General features: G+C 39.8%; 1 protein-coding gene across 2 annotated transcripts in view; it reads right to left on the minus strand.

Moving 5' to 3' along the window:
• Nucleotides 1–12,870, minus strand: part of LOC110526789 (dual specificity mitogen-activated protein kinase kinase 5) — a 137,025-nt gene extending 124,155 nt beyond the window's left edge. Inside the window, exons 1-3 of one of the 2 annotated variants that reach the window (XM_036981434.1) lie at nucleotides 12,407–12,870; nucleotides 10,611–10,659; nucleotides 7,764–7,831 (exon numbers count right to left, since the gene is read on the minus strand). In XM_036981434.1, coding sequence (XP_036837329.1) covers nucleotides 7,764–7,831; nucleotides 10,611–10,659; nucleotides 12,407–12,538 — 249 coding nt within the window. In that variant the 5' untranslated portion in view covers nucleotides 12,539–12,870. The remainder of the gene's footprint in view (nucleotides 1–7,763; nucleotides 7,832–10,610; nucleotides 10,660–12,406) is intronic. The other variant, XM_036981433.1, reaches the window with a different exon arrangement.
• Between the last annotated feature and the right edge of the window lie 2,852 nt (nucleotides 12,871–15,722).

Here is a 15,722-nt window from a genome sequence, read left to right on the forward strand (position 1 = left end):
GGTTTCTATAGAAACATAACAAGTATAGCCTCTGTACAACAGATAGGTTTCTATAGAAACATAACAAGTATAGCCTCTGTACAACAGACAGGTTTCTATTGAAACATAACAAGTATAGCCTCTATACAACAGACAGGTTTCTATAGAAACATAACAAGTATAGCCTCTGTACAACAGATAGGTTTCTATAGAAACATAACAAGTATAGCCTCTGTACAACAGACAGGTTTCTATAGAAACATAACAAGTATAGCCTCTATACAACAGATAGGTTTCTATAGAAACATAACAAGTATAGCCTCTGTACAACAGACAGGTTTCTATAGAAACATAACAAGTATAGCCTCTATACAACAGACAGGTTTCTATAGAAACATAACAAGTATAGCCTCTGTACAACAGACAGGTTTCTATAGAAACATAACAAGTATAGCCTCTATACAACAGATAGGTTTCTATAGAAACATAACAAGTATAGCCTCTATACAACAGATAGGTTTCTATAGAAACATAACAAGTATAGCCTCTATACAACAGATAGGTTTCTATAGAAACATAACAAGTATAGCCTCTATACAACAGATAGGTTTCTATAGAAACATAACAAGTATAGCCTCTATACAACAGATAGGTTTCTATAGAAACATAACAAGTATAGCCTCTATACAACAGATAGGTTTCTATAGAAACATAACAAGTATAGCCTCTGTACAACAGATAGGTTTCTATAGAAACATAACAAGTATAGCCTCTATACAACAGACAGGTTTCTATAGAAACATAACAAGTATAGCCTCTGTACAACAGACAGGTTTCTATAGAAACATAACAAGTATAGCCTCTGTACAACAGACAGGTTTCTATAGAAACATAACAAGTATAGCCTCTGTACAACAGATAGGTTTCTATAGAAACATAACAAGTATAGCCTCTGTACAACAGATAGGTTTCTATAGAAACATAACAAGTATAGCCTCTGTACAACAGACAGGTTTCTATAGAAACATAACAAGTATAGCCTCTGTACAACAGACAGGTTTCTATAGAAACATAACAAGTATAGCCTCTGTACAACAGACAGGTTTCTATAGAAACATAACAAGTATAGCCTCTATACAACAGATAGGTTTCTATAGAAACATAACAAGTATAGCCTCTGTACAACAGATAGGTTTCTATAGAAACATAACAAGTATAGCCTCTGTACAACAGACAGGTTTCTATAGAAACATAACAAGTATAGCCTCTATACAACAGATAGGTTTCTATAGAAACATAACAAGTATAGCCTCTATACAACAGACAGGTTTCTATAGAAACATAACAAGTATAGCCTCTATACAACAGACAGGTTTCTATAGAAACATAACAAGTATAGCCTCTGTACAACAGACAGGTTTCTATAGAAACATAACAAGTATAGCCTCTATACAACAGACAGGTTTCTATAGAAACATAACAAGTATAGCCTCTATACAACAGACAGGTTTCTATAGAAACATAACAAGTATAGCCTCTGTACAACAGATAGGTTTCTATAGAAACATAACAAGTATAGCCTCTATACAACAGATAGGTTTCTATAGAAACATAACAAGTATAGCCTCTGTACAACAGATATGTTTCTATAGAAACCTAACAAGTATAGCCTCTGTACAACAGATAGGTTTCTATAGAAACATAACAAGTATAGCCTCTGTACAACAGATAGGTTTCTATAGAAACATAACAAGTATAGCCTCTATACAACAGACAGGTTTCTATAGAAACATAACAAGTATAGCCTCTATACAACAGACAGGTTTCTATAGAAACATAACAAGTATAGCCTCTATACAACAGACAGGTTTCTATAGAAACATAACAAGTATAGCCTCTATACAACAGACAGGTTTCTATAGAAACATAACAAGTATAGCCTCTATACAACAGACAGGTTTCTATAGAAACATAACAAGTATAGCCTCTATACAACAGACAGGTTTCTATAGAAACATAACAAGTATAGCCTCTATACAACAGACAGGTTTCTATAGAAACATAACAAGTATAGCCTCTATACAACAGACAGGTTTCTATAGAAACATAACAAGTATAGCCTCTATACAACAGACAGGTTTCTATAGAAACATAACAAGTATAGCCTCTATACAACAGACAGGTTTCTATAGAAACATAACAAGTATAGCCTCTATACAACAGACAGGTTTCTATAGAAACATAACAAGTATAGCCTCTATACAACAGACAGGTTTCTATAGAAACATAACAAGTATAGCCTCTATACAACAGACAGGTTTCTATAGAAACATAACAAGTATAGCCTCTATACAACAGACAGGTTTCTATAGAAACATAACAAGTATAGCCTCTGTACAACAGACAGGTTTCTATAGAAACATAACAAGTATAGCCTCTGTACAACAGATAGGTTTCTATAGAAACATAACAAGTATAGCCTCTGTACAACAGATAGGTTTCTATAGAAACATAACAAGTATAGCCTCTGTACAACAGACAGGTTTCTATAGAAACATAACAAGTATAGCCTCTGTACAACAGACAGGTTTCTATAGAAACATAACAAGTATAGCCTCTATACAACAGATAGGTTTCTATAGAAACATAACAAGTATAGCCTCTATACAACAGACAGGTTTCTATAGAAACATAACAAGTATAGCCTCTGTACAACAGACAGGTTTCTATAGAAACATAACAAGTATAGCCTCTATACAACAGATAGGTTTCTATAGAAACATAACAAGTATAGCCTCTATACAACAGATAGGTTTCTATAGAAACATAACAAGTATAGCCTCTATACAACAGACAGGTTTCTATAGAAACATAACAAGTATAGCCTCTGTACAACAGACAGGTTTCTATAGAAACATAACAAGTATAGCCTCTATACAACAGACAGGTTTCTATAGAAACATAACAAGTATAGCCTCTGTACAACAGATAGGTTTCTATAGAAACATAACAAGTATAGCCTCTATACAACAGATAGGTTTCTATAGAAACATAACAAGTATAGCCTCTGTACAACAGACAGGTTTCTATAGAAACATAACAAGTATAGCCTCTGTACAACAGACAGGTTTCTATAGAAACATAACAAGTATAGCCTCTATACAACAGATAGGTTTCTATAGAAACATAACAAGTATAGCCTCTATACAACAGATAGGTTTCTATAGAAACATAACAAGTATAGCCTCTATACAACAGACAGGTTTCTATAGAAACATAACAAGTATAGCCTCTGTACAACAGACAGGTTTCTATAGAAACATAACAAGTATAGCCTCTATACAACAGACAGGTTTCTATAGAAACATAACAAGTATAGCCTCTGTACAACAGATAGGTTTCTATAGAAACATAACAAGTATAGCCTCTATACAACAGATAGGTTTCTATAGAAACATAACAAGTATAGCCTCTGTACAACAGACAGGTTTCTATAGAAACATAACAAGTATAGCCTCTGTACAACAGACAGGTTTCTATAGAAACATAACAAGTATAGCCTCTATACAACAGACAGGTTTCTATAGAAACATAACAAGTATAGCCTCTGTACAACAGACAGGTTTCTATAGAAACATAACAAGTATAGCCTCTATACAACAGATAAGTTTCTATTGAAACATAACACATTTGAGTGTCCTGTTACTTCCTCAACATGAAGGCATAGACCTATAAGGTACATACGTCCATTAAACATTTTAAATGGCTATACAAAGCCTCACTTCTCTCTCCATTTGAGCTCAAAGGCTGAAATAAAACGTGTGGACGTGTTTAATTCCCTTCGCAGCCTTGGTGAAGTCAATAACACATCTTTATTTTATTGCTGTCACTCTTTTGCCTAAACGCGGTCCAATGCAGAGGACTGAAGGTTGGCGGCACTTGCCGAAAAGATCACGTGTTACCATGACGACGCCGACTGGCACATCAGACACGGGCGATTCCACGTTAGCGGGAGATGATGAATATTTTTGTAATGTTCTGGCGATTCTCACATAGGAACTTCACTGGGAGGAAGGATGTTTGACTTGTGTTTCTACATGTTGTATTTAAAAAGAAAATCATGATGAAAGCGGCCCATTGTATAGACCTATACATGCTTCCTGTAAGACCTTACGATCTATGAACCGTACAGCTTGGTGCCATTATACTTCATATAGTGTTCTCTAACATATTTTCCCGATTCTAAAATAAAAATGTCCACATTCATTTCTTCAAAATTTTAAAAATAATAATAATCTCAAAAGTGTCCTTTTTGATTTTGCAGAAATATCTATATTTTTTCTGTTGAATAAATGAATGTGAAAATGTACATAAGAATCTAGATGTACTCCATATGTTAAAGCAGACTATAAGGAGTATAACATGTCTGGTTCATGGAGCATAAGATCTTACAGGAGGATTGTAAAGGTTTAAAAAGGGTCTACAACGGACACATTCATCAGGATTCTCTCAAACGTGGCACAAATGTAAAACAAATATATATATATTAAAAACCACGTCAGACATCCTTCCTCCCAATGAAGTTTCTATGTGAGAATTGCTACAACAATCCGAGATAGCAAAAAATATGTTCTTCCTCCCACTGGCGTGGAATCACCCACATACAGTGCTTTGTTGTAGGAGACAGAAATATGTAGAGTTACTTGTCATCTTTACCAGTCTGCTTAGCAATGAGCACACTGTGGCCCTGGGTGAAAAGATCTGTTGTAATAGATTTTTAATAGCTTCCCCCCCCCCCCCCCCCCCCCCCCCCCCCCCCCCCCCCCCCCCCCCCCCCCCCCCCCCCTTCAACAAAAAACACTCAATAGCGGAGTGAAAGAGAAGGTTATAATTGCTGCCTCAATGGTATACCGGGGTCAGTAATTATATTTACTTTATTCAATTTTTAAGAATTCTTCAACAGGAGATAATTTAGTTTCCAAATGCAGTGTTATTTTCAATCTTTGGCCATAGCAACACTCATTCAACACAAAGGCTGTCGTCTCAATCGAAAAGACCCACACCAGAAAATTGATTTTTTTTGGGGGGGGGGGGGTTTCATTTGTATTTTTATTTGTCAATGTAACTTTAATTAGCCTATATGATGTCACTGTTCATTTATATGTTTTTTTTAAGGATGTGAAAGGAAACGTAATTACAAGTTGGGACCTCTGTAAATACCAGGAGAACTCAGCTCACCTCTGCAACGTCCACAAGGGTCCTCCCTAAAATGGAAACGGTTCCACCAACTGTTGATGTGCAATAAACAATTACGGTGTTACTCATGAATGTTACTTGCGAACGCAACTTGCGTTCGTTACTTGCGTTCGTTATTGGCGAACCTCACTTGCGAACCTCACGTGCGAACCTCACGTGCGAACCTCACGTGCGAACCTCACGTGCGAACCTCACGTGCGAACCTCACGTGCGAACCTCACGTGCGAACCTCACTTGCGAACGCTACTTGCGAACGCTACTTGCGAACGTGACTTGTGTACTGGACCAAAAACGAACATTCAGGAGAAAACACTTCAATGATTTGTCCTTCTTGATTATAACACTTGGCACAAGGAAAACCCACACCGAGACTAAACATCCCCTTAGTCAGGTAAACTGTTGTTATGGCAGTGTAGTCAGGTAAACTGTTGTTATGGCAGAGTAGTCAGGTAAACTGTTGTTATGGCAGAGTAGTCAGGTAAACTGTTGTTATGGCAGTGTAGTCAGGTAAACTGTTGTTATGGCAGAGTAGTCAGGTAAACTGTTGTTATGGCAGAGTAGTCAGGTAAACTGTTGTTATGGCAGAGTAGTCAGGTAAACTGATGTTATGGCAGTGTAGTCAGGTAAACTGTTGATATGGCAGTGTAGTCAGGTAAACTGTTGTTATGGCAGTGTAGTCAGGTAAACTGTTGTTATGGCAGTGTAGTCAGGTAAACTGTTGTTATGGCAGTGTAGTCAGGTAAACTGTTGTTATGGCAGTGTAGTCAGGTAAACTGTTGTTATGGCAGTGTAGTCAGGGTAACGGCTGTTATAGGAGTGCAGTCAGGTAAACTGTTGTTATGGCAGTGTAGTCAGGTAAACTGTTGTTATGGCAGAGTAGTTAGGCACACTGTTGTTATAGGAGTGTAGTCAGGTAAACTGTTGTAATAGGAGTGTAGTCAGGTAAACTGTCGTTATGGCAGTGTAGTCAGGTACACTGTCGTTATGGCAGAGTAGTCAGGTAAACTGTCGTTATGGCAGTGTAGTCAGGTAAACTGTTGTTATGGCAGTGTAGTCAGGTAAACTGTCGTTATGGCAGTGTAGTCAGGTAAACTGTCGTTATGGCAGTGTAGTCAGGTAAACTGTCGTTATGGCAGAGTAGTCAGGTAAACTGTCGTTATGGCAGAGTAGTCAGGTAAACAATCTTCGGCAAAATCATTCGCAAGGAGATTCCTGCAAAAATATTATTTGAAGATGTCGTTATGGCAGTGTAGTCAGGTAAACTGTTATGGTAGTGTAGTCAGGTAAACTGTTGTTATGGTAGTGCAGTCAGGCACACTGTTGTTATGGCAGTGCAGTCAGGCACACTGTTGTTATGGCAGTGCAGTCAGGCATACTGTTGTTATGGCAGTGCAGTCAGGCACACTGTTGTTATGGTAGTGCAGTCAGGCACACTGTTGTTATAGGAGTCTAGTGGGGGTATGGGAGTCTAGTCAGGTAAACTGGGGGTATGGGAGTCTTGGTCAGGTAAACTGGGGGTATGGGAGTCTAGGTCAGGTAAACTGGGGGTATGGGAGTCTAGGTCAGGTAAAATGGGGTTATGGGAGTCTAGTTAGGTAAACTGGGGGTATGGGAGTCTAGTCAGGTAAAATGGGGTTATGGGAGTCTAGTCAGGTAAAATGGGGTTGTGGGAGTCTAGTTAGGTAAACTGGGGGTATGGGAGTCTAGTCAGGTAAACTGGGGGTATGGGAGTCTAGTCAGGTAAACTGGGGGTATGGGAGTCTAGTCAGGTAAACTGGGGGTATGGGAGTCTAGTCAGGTAAACTGGGGGTATGGGAGTCTAGGTCAGGTAAACTGGGGGTATGGGAGTCTAGGTCAGGTAAAATGGGGTTATGGGAGTCTAGGTCAGGTAAACTGGGGGTATGGGAGTCTAGTCAGGTAAAATGGGGTTATGGGGGTCTAGTTAGGTAAACTGGGGGTATGGGAGTCTAGTCAGGTAAACTGGGGGTATGGGAGTCTAGTCAGGTAAACAGGGGGTATGGGAGGCTAGTCAGGTAAACTGGGGGTATGGGAGGCTAGTCAGGTAAACTGGGGGTATTAGGAGTCTAGTCAGGTAAACTGTGGTTATAGGAGTCTAGTCAGGTAAACTGGGGGTATGGGAGTCTAGTCAGGTAAACAGGGGGTATGGGAGTCTAGTCAGGTAAACTGGGGGTATGGGAGGCTAGTCAGGTAAACTGGGGGTATTAGGAGTCTAGTCAGGTAAACTGTGGTTATAGGAGTCTAGTCAGGTAAACTGGGGGTATGGGAGTCTAGTCAGGTAAACTGGGGATATGGGAGTCTAGTCAGGTAAACTGGGGGTATTAGGAGTCTAGTCAGGTAAACTGGGGGTATGGGAGGCTAGTCAGGTAAACTGGGGGTATGGGAGGCTAGTCAGGTGAACTGGTGTTATGGGAGTGTAGTCAGGTAAACTGGGGGTATGGGAGTCTAGTCAGGTAAACTGGGGGTATGGGAGTCCAACAAAGTGTCATGTTGAAGAGAACAATACTCACATATGACAACATGGCTTTGAGTTCTTCATCACTCCTCACAGTGATTCTATCGCCCACCTCATCCTCATCTGAAACACAGATTAACAGCTGTAGTTACTGGGCTGTGTCATCATTAACAGCTGTAGTTACTGGGCTGTGTTATCATTAACAGCTGTAGTTACTGGGCTGTGTCATCATTAACAGCTGTAGTTACTGGGCTGTGTTATCATTAACAGCTGTAGTTACTGGGCTGTGTCATCATTAACAGCTGTAGTTACTGGGCTGTGTCATCATTAACAGCTGTAGTTACTGGGCTGTGTTATCATTAACAGCTGTAGTTACTGGGCTGTGTTATCATTAACAGCTATAGTTACTGGGCTGTGTCATCATTAACAGCTGTAGTTACAGGGCTGTGTTATCATTAACAGCTGTAGTTACTGGGCTGTGTTATCATTAACAGCTATAGTTACTGGGCTGTGTCATCATTAACAGCTGTAGTTACTGGGCTGTGTTATCATTAACAGCTGTAGTTACAGGGCTGTGTCATCATTAACAGCTATAGTTACTGGGCTGTCATCATTAACAGCTGTAGTTACTGGGCTGTGTTATCATTAACAGCTGTAGTTACTGGGCTGTGTCATCATTAACAGCTGTAGTTACTGGGCTGTGTTATCATTAACAGCTGTAGTTACAGGGCTGTGTTATCATTAACAGCTGTAGTTACTGGGCTGTGTCATCATTAACAGCTGTAGTTACTGGGCTGTCATCATTAACAGCTGTAGTTACTGGGCTGTGTTATCATTAACAGCTATAGTTACTGGGCTGTGTCATCATTAACAGCTATAGTTACTGGGCTGTGTCATCATTAACAGCTGTAGTTACTGGGCTGTGTTATCATTAACAGCTATAGTTACTGGGCTGTGTCATCATTAACAGCTGTAGTTACTGGGCTGTGTTATCATTAACAGCTATAGTTACTGGGCTGTGTCATCATTAACAGCTGTAGTTACTGGGCTGTGTTATCATTAACAGCTATAGTTACTGGGCTGTGTCATCATTAACAGCTGTAGTTACTGGGCTGTGTTATCATTAACAGCTATAGTTACTGGGCTGTGTCATCATTAACAGCTGTAGTTACTGGGCTGTGTTATCATTAACAGCTATAGTTACTGGGCTGTGTCATCATTAACAGCTGTAGTTACTGGGCTGTGTTATCATTAACAGCTATAGTTACTGGGCTGTGTCATCATTAACAGCTGTAGTTACTGGGCTGTGTTATCATTAACAGCTATAGTTACTGGGCTGTGTCATCATTAACAGCTGTAGTTACTGGGCTGTGTCATCATTAACAGCTGTAGTTACTGGGCTGTGTTATCATTAACAGCTATAGTTACTGGGCTGTGTCATCATTAACAGCTGTAGTTACTGGGCTGTGTTATCATTAACAGCTATAGTTACTGGGCTGTGTCATCATTAACAGCTGTAGTTACTGGGCTGTGTTATCATTAACAGCTATAGTTACTGGGCTGTGTCATCATTAACAGCTGTAGTTACTGGGCTGTGTTATCATTAACAGCTGTAGTTACTGGGCTGTGTCATCATTAACAGCTGTAGTTACTGGGCTGTGTTATCATTAACAGCTGTAGTTACTGGGCTGTGTCATCATTAACAGCTGTAGTTACTGGGCTGTGTTATCATTAACAGCTGTAGTTACTGGGCTGTGTTATCATTAACAGCTATAGTTACTGGGCTGTGTCATCATTAACAGCTGTAGTTACTGGGCTGTGTTATCATTAACAGCTATAGTTACTGGGCTGTGTCATCATTAACAGCTGTAGTTACTGGGCTGTGTTATCATTAACAGCTATAGTTACTGGGCTGTGTCATCATTAACAGCTATAGTTACTGGGCTGTGTCATCATTAACAGCTGTAGTTACTGGGCTGTGTTATCATTAACAGCTATAGTTACTGGGCTGTGTCATCATTAACAGCTGTAGTTACTGGGCTGTGTCATCATTAACAGCTATAGTTACTGGGCTGTCATCATCATGATAGTTTAAATAGAGATTGATTAATTTGAACAAAATCAATACAGCAAATTGTTAAGAATATGATTCCATGTTATTAACTTCAGCACTCAAGGTCCAGTGATGTGTATTCAAATATATATATTTTGGAAGGTATTTTGACACTTTATTGAAACAGTTTGGAAATCAGAGCGGGGTTTTGGCAGGTGGGGGTCACAATAGTAAAGGTGGATGCAGGGATTGAACCCTGGTCTCCAGTGGGGAATTGTATATGTGACTTGTACCAGGAGTGTTACTGCTTTGTAACTGTGAAAGCCAATGTATAACATCCAACAAAGCAATTCATTCATCCTAAAGTTACAGGATAAGAAAATCAGACACGTGAGGACTAGAGTTTAAATATTGTGCCTTTAATGGAAGCAGGCCTAATGGTCCAGGCTTCACAAACTTGGTCCGGAATACGTTCCCCCCTAGTACCGATCTTGGATCAGCTTCCCCATCCTAACCACTACCATTAGTGGGGGAAATGCTACTGACCCAAGATCAGTGTCTAGAGGCAACTTGCACCCAGGAACATAGCCTACATGATCCTTTTGGTGTGCAAAAACTGAAGACAATCAATCTTATTGGGTATTAAGGACAGTACAGCCAAAAAGGCAAGTAAAGTAGCAACTGAGTACTAGTAGTAGACTGAGCTTTTCAGTTGTAACTAAACATAGTTGTGTAGAAGTCTGCCAAACGGACTTAAACATTTGGTTGGTGTAATGAAAAACTGTCTCCACAACAGGAAACCAGGCTGATGAAATCTCAGAATGTCAATCTTTTCATGAGGTGACTTACATTCAAACGCAGTGATTGTGGTTTCGGGCATGACATCCCTTATAGCGACCTGCAAAATAGATTTAGAAAGATATGAACGGTAAAGCAAAACAGTTGCTAACTAGCTACAGTGCCTTGCGAAAGTATCCGGCCCCCTTGAACTTTGTGACCTTTTGCCACATTTCAGGCTTCAAACATAAAGATATAAAACTGTATTTTTTTGTGAAGAATCAACAACAAGTGGGACACAATCATGAAGTGGAACGACATTTATTGGATATTTCAAACTTTTTTAACAAATCAAAAACTGAAAAATTGGGTGTGCAAAATTATTCAGCCCCTTTACTTTCAGTGCAGCAAACTCTCTCCAGAAGTTCAGTGAGGATCTCTGAATGATCCAATGTTGACCTAAATGACTAATGATGATAAATACAATCCACCTGTGTGTAATCAAGTCTCCGTATAAATGCACCTGCACTGTGATAGTCTCAGAGGTCCGTCAAAAGCGCAGAGAGCATCATGAAGAACAAGGAACACACCAGGCAGGTCCGAGATACTGTTGTGAAGAAGTTTAAAGCCGGATTTGGATACAAAAATATTTCCCAAGCTTTAAACATCCCAAGGAGCACTGTGCAAGCGATAATATGGAAATGGAAGGAGTATCAGACCACTGCAAATCTACCAAGACCTGGCCGTCCCTCTAAACTTTCAGCTCATACAAGGAGAAGACTGATCAGAGATGCAGCCAAGAGGCCCATGATCACTCTGGATGAACTGCAGAGATCTACAGCTGAGGTGGGAGACTCTGTCCATAGGACAACAATCAGTCGTATATTGCACAAATCTGGCCTTTATGGAAGAGTGGCAAGAAGAAAGCCATTTCTTAAAGATATCCATAAAAAGTGTTGTTTAAAGTTTGCCACAAGCCACCTGGGAGACACACCAAACATGTGGAAGAAGGTGGCCTGGTCAGATGAAACCAAAATTGAACTTTTTGGCAACAATGCAAAACGTTATGTTTGGCATAAAAGCAACACAGCTGAAAACACCATCCCCACTGTCAAACATGGTGGTGGCAGCATCATGGTTTGGGCCTGCTTTTCTTCCGCAGGGACAAGGAAGATGGTGAAAATTGATGGGAAGATGGATGGAGCCAAATACAGGACCATTCTGGAAGAAAACCTGATGGAGTCTGCAAAAGACCTGAGACTGGGACGGAGATTTGTCTTCCAACAAGACAATGATCCAAAACATAAAGCAAAATCTACAATGGAATGGTTCAAAAATAAACATATCCAGGTGTTAGAATGGCCAAGTCAAAGTCCAGACCTGAATCCAATCGAGAATCTGTGGAAAGAACTGAAAACTGCTGTTCACAAATGCTCTCCATCCAACCTCACTGAGCTCGAACCTCACTGAGCTCGAGCTGTTTTGCAAGGAGGAATGGGAAAACATTTCAGTCTCTCGATGTGCAAAACTGATAGAGACATACCCCAAGCGACTTACAGTTGTAATCGCAGCAAAAGGTGGCGCTACAAAGTATTAACTTAAGGGGGCTGAATAATTTTCTACGCCCAATTTTTCAGTTTTTGATTTGTTAAAAAAGTTTGAAATATCTAATAAATGTCATTCCACTTCATGATTGTGTCCCACTTGTTGTTGATTCTTCACAAAAAAATACAGTTTTATTTCTTTATGTTTGAAGCCTGAAATGTGGCAAAAGGTCGCAAAGTTCAAGGGGGCCGAATACTTTCGCAAGGCACTGTAGGTCCTTAGCCTAGCTAACTGTAAACTTTGCAACTGTAGCTAGCGCTCACCAACAAGTCATTGAAGCTCAAAAGTGATGGGCAGTCCACGGATGAGTCCATATCCCCGACGGGAGTCTTTATACGGATCTCTATTCCCTCGGTGTCCATAGCGCAGAAGTTATTTAAAACAAGTAGAAGCATAACAGACGAATAAGCAGAAACATAATCAGTGTTGGCTGGCTAACTTCCTAACAGCACATCCTATTCCTATCCTAGCTACATTAGCTGTCAAGTTAGCCGTTAGCTAACAGTTACTACATTTCAACTAACGTTACTTGCATGACTAAGAGCAAGCCATTGCAGGTCTTGTCGACGAGAGAGTGCGTTTTAACGTTTCCAACACAGTTTGACTCACGGACATACAAAGAGCGTTTTAAATAGTTGGAAATGACATAGCTAGCCAAGTTAGCCGCTATGCAAACAAAACCAGGAAGTTCACCGGAAGTTTTCGTATTTCCAACCGGATATAGCTTTAGGAGCCAGTCTTTACTCTGGCTGGAATACTCTATCACAGTTTTTGACTCTATGGTTGTAGTAGGAGCCATACGTTTCTGGGGCGCTGTAGACTACAATCTTTCAGATAATTATTGTCCCACATGATGAAATCGGGGAGGGGACTGTGAATCTGTCTCCATTTATTCGTTCATATGTTAGTGAAAGGTACGTCTTGCCATAGAGATCCGGAATTTACAAAATTACACTGATTGGCCAGACGGTGGCGCTATAACAAGAGATTGAAAATGAAAACTTTGAAAAGTCACACCCCTCACCCCTTTGGACCTAAAGTCATGAAATTCGGTACTTAGTTCCCTCTCTTCACAAGGAACACATTTGTCTCAGGGACCCATAAGGTCCGCCATTATAGATTTCCGCCATTTAGAATGTTGTGATAAACACTTAAAACGCTACTCTTCTGGCAACGAATGACCAATCTGCACAAAACTGGATATGTGGCATCTATGGACAAAAGTCTCTTAACCCAATATTTTTCAGACAAGTACCTAAAAAAATATGGCCGTTATTGACCAATAAACATTCACATGGGCGTGGTCTGGCACATAAATGCATATAAATCAGTCGAGGGACATAGCCGCGGGAGATAGGGGTGCTGAAATATCAGAATGTAAAAAAAATATTGATGAAAAAATATGATTTTTGCGCACTGTGCCTTTACTAGTATTAACAGACCAGTATAGACGTCTGTAGAGCGAGCAAAACAAATCATTTTTAAGCATCTCCACTTTAGAGGTAAAATTAAGAACATTATCTTGCATGATTTATTAGTTGGAATTGTAAGAGTTGTAGACCTGTCTCTTTCTCTGCAATTGTCATTCTAATGGAATCCAGAAAGAACATAACCCTGTCTCTTTCTCTGTGATGTCATTCTAATGGAATCCAGAAAGAACATAACCCTGTCTCTTTCTCTGTGATGTCATTCTAATGGAATCCAGAAAGAACAAAACCCTGTCTCTTTCTCTGTGATGTCATTCTAATGGAATCCAGAAAGAACATAACCCTGTCTCTTTCTCTGTGATGTCATTCTAATGGAATCCAGAAAGAACATAACCTTGTCTCTTTCTCTGTGATGTCATTCTAATGGAATCCAGAAAGAACAAAACCCTGTCTCTTTCTCTGTGATGTCATTCTAATGGAATCCAGAAAGAACAAAACCCTGTCTCTTTCTCTGTGATGTCATTCTAATGGAATCCAGAAAGAACACAACCCTGTCTCTTTCTCTGTGATGTCATTCTAATGGAATCCAGAAAGAACACAACCCTGTCTCTTTCTCTGTGATGTCATTCTAATGGAATCCAGAAATAACAAAACCCTGTCTCTTTCTCTGTGATGTCATTCTAATGGAATCCAGAAAGAACAAAACCCTGTCTCTTTCTCTGTGATGTCATTCTAATGGAATCCAGAAAGAACATAACCCTGTCTCTTTCTCTGTGATGTCATTCTAATGGAATCCAGAAAGAACATAACCTTGTCTCTTTCTCTGTGATGTCATTCTAATGGAATCCAGAAAGAACAAAACCCTGTCTCTTTCTCTGTGATGTCATTCTAATGGAATCCAGAAAGAACAAAACCCTGTCTCTTTCTCTGTGATGTCATTCTAATGGAATCCAGAAAGAACACAACCCTGTCTCTTTCTCTGTGATGTCATTCTAATGGAATCCAGAAAGAACACAACCCTGTCTCTTTCTCTGTGATGTCATTCTAATGGAATCCAGAAATAACAAAACCCTGTCTCTTTCTCTGTGATGTCATTCTAATGGAATCCAGAAAGAACAAAACCCTGTCTCTTTCTCTGTGATGTCATTCTAATGGAATCCAGAAAGAACAAAACCCTGTCTCTTTCTCTGTGATGTCATTCTAATGGAATCCAGAAAGAACACAACCCTGTCTCTTTCTCTGTGATGTCATTCTAATGGAATCCAGAAAGAACACAACCCTGTCTCTTTCTCTGTGATGTCATTCTAATGGAATCCAGAAAGAACAAAACCCTGTCTCTTTCTCTGTGATGTCATTCTAATGGGATCCAGAAAGAACATAACCCTGTCTCTTTCTCTGTGATGTCATTCTAATGGAATCCAGAAATAACAAAACCCTGTCTCTTTCTCTGTGATGTCATTCTAATGGAATCCAGAAAGAACAAAACCCTGTCTCTTTCTCTGTGATGTCATTCTAATGGAATCCAGAAATAACAAAACCCTGTCTCTTTCTCTGTGATGTCATTCTAATGGAATCCAGAAAGAACAAAACCCTGTCTCTTTCTCTGTGATGTCATTCTAATGGAATCCAGAAAGAACAAAACCCTGTCTCTTTCTCTGTGATGTCATTCTAATGGAATCCAGAAAGAACAAAACCCTGTCTCTTTCTCTGTGATGTCATTCTAATGGAATCCAGAAAGAACATAACCCTGTCTCTTTCTCTGTGATGTCATTCTAATGGAATCCAGAAAGAACATAACCCTGTCTCTTTCTCTGTGATGTCATTCTAATGGAATCCAGAAAGAACAAAACCCTGTCTCTTTCTCTGTGATGTCATTCTAATGGAATCCAGAAAGAACAAAACCCTGTCTCTTTCTCTGTGATGTCATTCTAATGGAATCCAGAAAGAACAAAACCTTGTCCTCAAGCATTTACATCAAAAGGTATTTATTATTTATTATGGATCCCTGTACTCTTCCTGGTGTCCAGCAAAATAAAGGCCATTATGGCCTTCCGAGTGGCGCAGCGGTCTAAGGCTTGAGGTGTCACTACAGACCCGGGTTTGATCCCAGGCTGTGTCGCAGCTGGGGACGGCCCGGGAGATCCATGAGACG

Source organism: Oncorhynchus mykiss, chromosome 6 (assembly GCF_013265735.2).
Source record: "Oncorhynchus mykiss isolate Arlee chromosome 6, USDA_OmykA_1.1, whole genome shotgun sequence".
NCBI classification, from domain to species: Eukaryota; Metazoa; Chordata; class Actinopteri; order Salmoniformes; family Salmonidae; genus Oncorhynchus; species Oncorhynchus mykiss.